The sequence below is a fragment of the Pteropus alecto genome, unplaced genomic scaffold (genome assembly GCF_000325575.1).
Source record: "Pteropus alecto unplaced genomic scaffold, ASM32557v1 scaffold76, whole genome shotgun sequence".
Lineage (NCBI taxonomy): Eukaryota > Metazoa > Chordata > Mammalia > Chiroptera > Pteropodidae > Pteropus > Pteropus alecto.
In genome coordinates, this window is record NW_006443138.1 from 8,934,505 (window position 1) to 8,937,840 (window position 3,336).

At 38.9% G+C, this 3,336-nt stretch overlaps 1 protein-coding gene across 1 annotated transcript in view; it reads left to right on the forward strand.

Moving 5' to 3' along the window:
• TPH2 (tryptophan hydroxylase 2) overlaps window positions 1–3,336 on the forward strand; it is an 88,946-nt gene that overhangs the window by 32,541 nt on the left and 53,069 nt on the right. Inside the window, 1 exon segment of the mRNA XM_006923753.2 lies at window positions 3,065–3,200. Coding sequence (XP_006923815.1) covers window positions 3,065–3,200 — 136 coding nt within the window.

Consider the following 3,336-nt stretch of genomic DNA (forward strand, 5'->3'; position numbering starts at 1 on the left):
GCTTCCATTTTCAAATCTCCTTCTATGACTCTGACCCTCCTGCCTCCTTGTGATTATATCAGCCCCACCTGAATAATCCAGGATCATCTCCCCATCTTAAGATGCATAACTTAATCATATCTGTACAGTTTGTTTTTCCACGTTAGGGAACACATTCACAGCGTTGGGGATTAGTGATGTGGATATCTTTTGAGGGATATCATTCAGCTTACCCTGTTCTCCAAGAATTGCCACCTCTAGCTTTGTGACCCATTGTGAACCTGTCCTTTTCTTCCCATTCCACTGCCACCACGCAAATTGAGGTCCCCATTATTTTACAGTTTTGACATCTACATCTTCTTCCCTCTACTCTCCTGTCCAGTGCTTCCAGGTAAAGCTCCCTAAGGCATTACATCTCAGAAGCTATTTTGTTTTTATTGGGGTTAGCAAACTTTTTTTTTTCTGTAAAAGGCCAGATAGTAAATATTTTAGGCTTTGTGGGCCAAGAAGCAAAATTGAGGCTATTATGTAGGTATTTATGTAACCATTATAATGCGACCATTAAAGAATGTAAAAACTATTCTTAGCTCATGGGGTGTACAAAGAGAGTGGCAAGCTGGATTTGAACTACAGGTCATAATTATTTTTGTCTTTGGTTTATACAATCAAGTTCTGAACTGCTCAGCCTCAGTTTAAAGCCCTGACCCAGATTTGCAAGTTTGCCTCCTGCTATGACTGCGCTGCACAAGCCCTCTGTTCTAGCTGTGGGCTCTCCATACCTTTGTTTAGGCTTTGCCCCTTGCTAGGAAAATCATCTTGTCTCCACCTACTCAAATTCTACCTACTCTTCAAGACTAAGAGCAGTGCCTCCTCTATGAATCCTGAACATGACCTCTCCTGCTCTGATTTTGTTCTAGACAACGTGTGAATCAGGAGAGGGGTAGGCATGGTCTGACAGCTGTTACACTGAAAACCACACCTAGCACGATGGGAGGGCCCATGGGTGAATATCATCCACGATATTTGTTACTGACGGAAAGAGATCGAGAACCACTGATTAGTATCACTTAATCTGCACCTATCTACATAATGCCTTATGTTGTTGTTTAACTAGATTATATTTTCTCTAATGGCCCTGCCTCTGACATGTCCCTCTTCATTTCCCATAGAGTTATCTGCATATTATATATTTGCCATGGGCTTGATTGCTCATATATGGGGATTGCTTTTTACTACATTGTTTCTCAAACCCTAGTGATTAGAATATCTGTCTCCCAACTTAACATTTTTATGAGTGGTGGTATGGTATAACATGGATTCTGGATACAGAATACCTGGAATTGAGTCTCTACTCTGCCAGTTCCTAGCTGTGTGACCTTAGATGAGTTACCTTTACCTTTCTGTGCCTCAATTTCTTCCCCATGGATGAAGATAACTTTATCACACAAGGAGTTGGGAGGGGAAACTAATTGATTTACCTGAAAGCCCTAACATTATTGCTTGACAAACATTAAGTATAGCAGTCTTAGTTATTATTACTAATATTGTTATTGTTGTTGTTTTTATTGTTGTTTTTACGACCCTTGGCAAACCAGATACTGAAAGTGTGGTTTGCAGCATTCATTGGCATATAGCTAGCACAATGTCTGTGTATGTGTTTTTATTTCATTTAATTGAATCACTTAAAAAATATCTAATTTATTTAAAAAGGAAATGTATTAAACAACAGTATCCACAGAGTTTTTGATGTGACAGACATATATTTAAAAAATTTATATAAAAATGAAATTCATAATTATTAAAATGAAGAATATTCCTCTGTGTACCACCACTCAAGTCCCATATGTGGGATACACTGGCTTAATTGAGATAACATAAAAAAAGAAGATAATACACTTATCTTTTTAATATTCACTGGGGAACAATCCTACACGAAAGCTTTGGAATGAACATAATACTGTTAGAATTACAGGTCTAAGGAGTCCGAGAACAGGGTTATTTCTATGTAGACACCAGAAACTCCAGGAGGACTTATTTATAAGCTTAATTGGTTATTGTCTTTAAAAACCATTTATGACCATTCTGAGGCGCTCTCCTTTTGATCTGAGGTTTTCAGAATGGCAGCCTTTACAATACCGATGTCCGAGAGAAGAGTAGCCCTCCTGCTGTAAATTTTATAGATTTTATTATATTCTACTTATTTTGTTTCCTCTTAACCATAAACCAATAAAGCATATAGAGCTTTAGTGTACCTCTTCAAATTACAGTAATTGATGTGATTGTTTTCATAATATCACAGAAAACAACAATATAGAACGAAGGAGTTAAGTAGTATTGACAATAGAAAGCTGTAGTGTGAACTGATTCTACGATGCTAGTGAAAGGAGTGAGTTAGCTGTGTGTTAACTGACCACATACATGAAAAACACACCCCTCCCTAGGTGTGTGTTTTAGAAAGACACCAGGTGATCTGTGGAAAGCATCACTTATAGATTATAATCTTCTCCTGTATATTCGAGCTTTCTTATCCTAATTTGGCTTCTGAATTTAAATCTTTAAATATTTCTTTCACCTTTCTTTCCATTTTTAATGAATGTCTTGTTCCTCTGGGAACCATCATTTGACAGTATATTTTAGTAATGAAAAGCCACAACTTGATAGCTGTTAACAGTACCGTTGACCATTGAATAATGCAGGGGCCCCTAGTGCAGGGGAAAATTTGCATATAACTTGACTGTACAGTTGGCCCTTCCCATGCCTAGATTCAACCAATAATTTCTATCCATGGTTGGAAAAACATGGTTAGGAATGTGAAAAATTTCTTCTTTGATTCATAGTTGGTTGAATCTGTGGGTATGAAACATGGATAAGAAGGGCTGACTGTATTTATTGAAAAAATTCCACGTATAAGTGGACCTGGGCACTTCAAACCCATGTCAACTGTATATGTCATTCAATTGTCAAGAATTTTAGGACCTTGATTACTTTGTTTCTAGAACATCCTTATAAAAAACAGATAGCCCTGCTTGGGCCCTCAGGTTCTGTCGGGTTGATGTTTAGTTGACTCTTTCTGTTGCCTCTTCAGAAAGGTCCGGCTTTACAGTGAGGCCGGTGGCAGGATATCTGAGTCCACGAGATTTTCTGGCAGGACTGGCCTACAGAGTGTTCCACTGCACCCAGTATGTCCGGCATGGCTCGGACCCCCTCTACACCCCAGAACCGTGAGTACCCACCCTGGACATCTGGGTTGGACAGAGACTACCACACTGCAAAGTGGTCAATGCTCACTTGAAAGTGACTTGGGTCCTTTTTTTCTCCTAATTTCATCCTTCTACCCAGGGAGAGGCTTGGCACTCA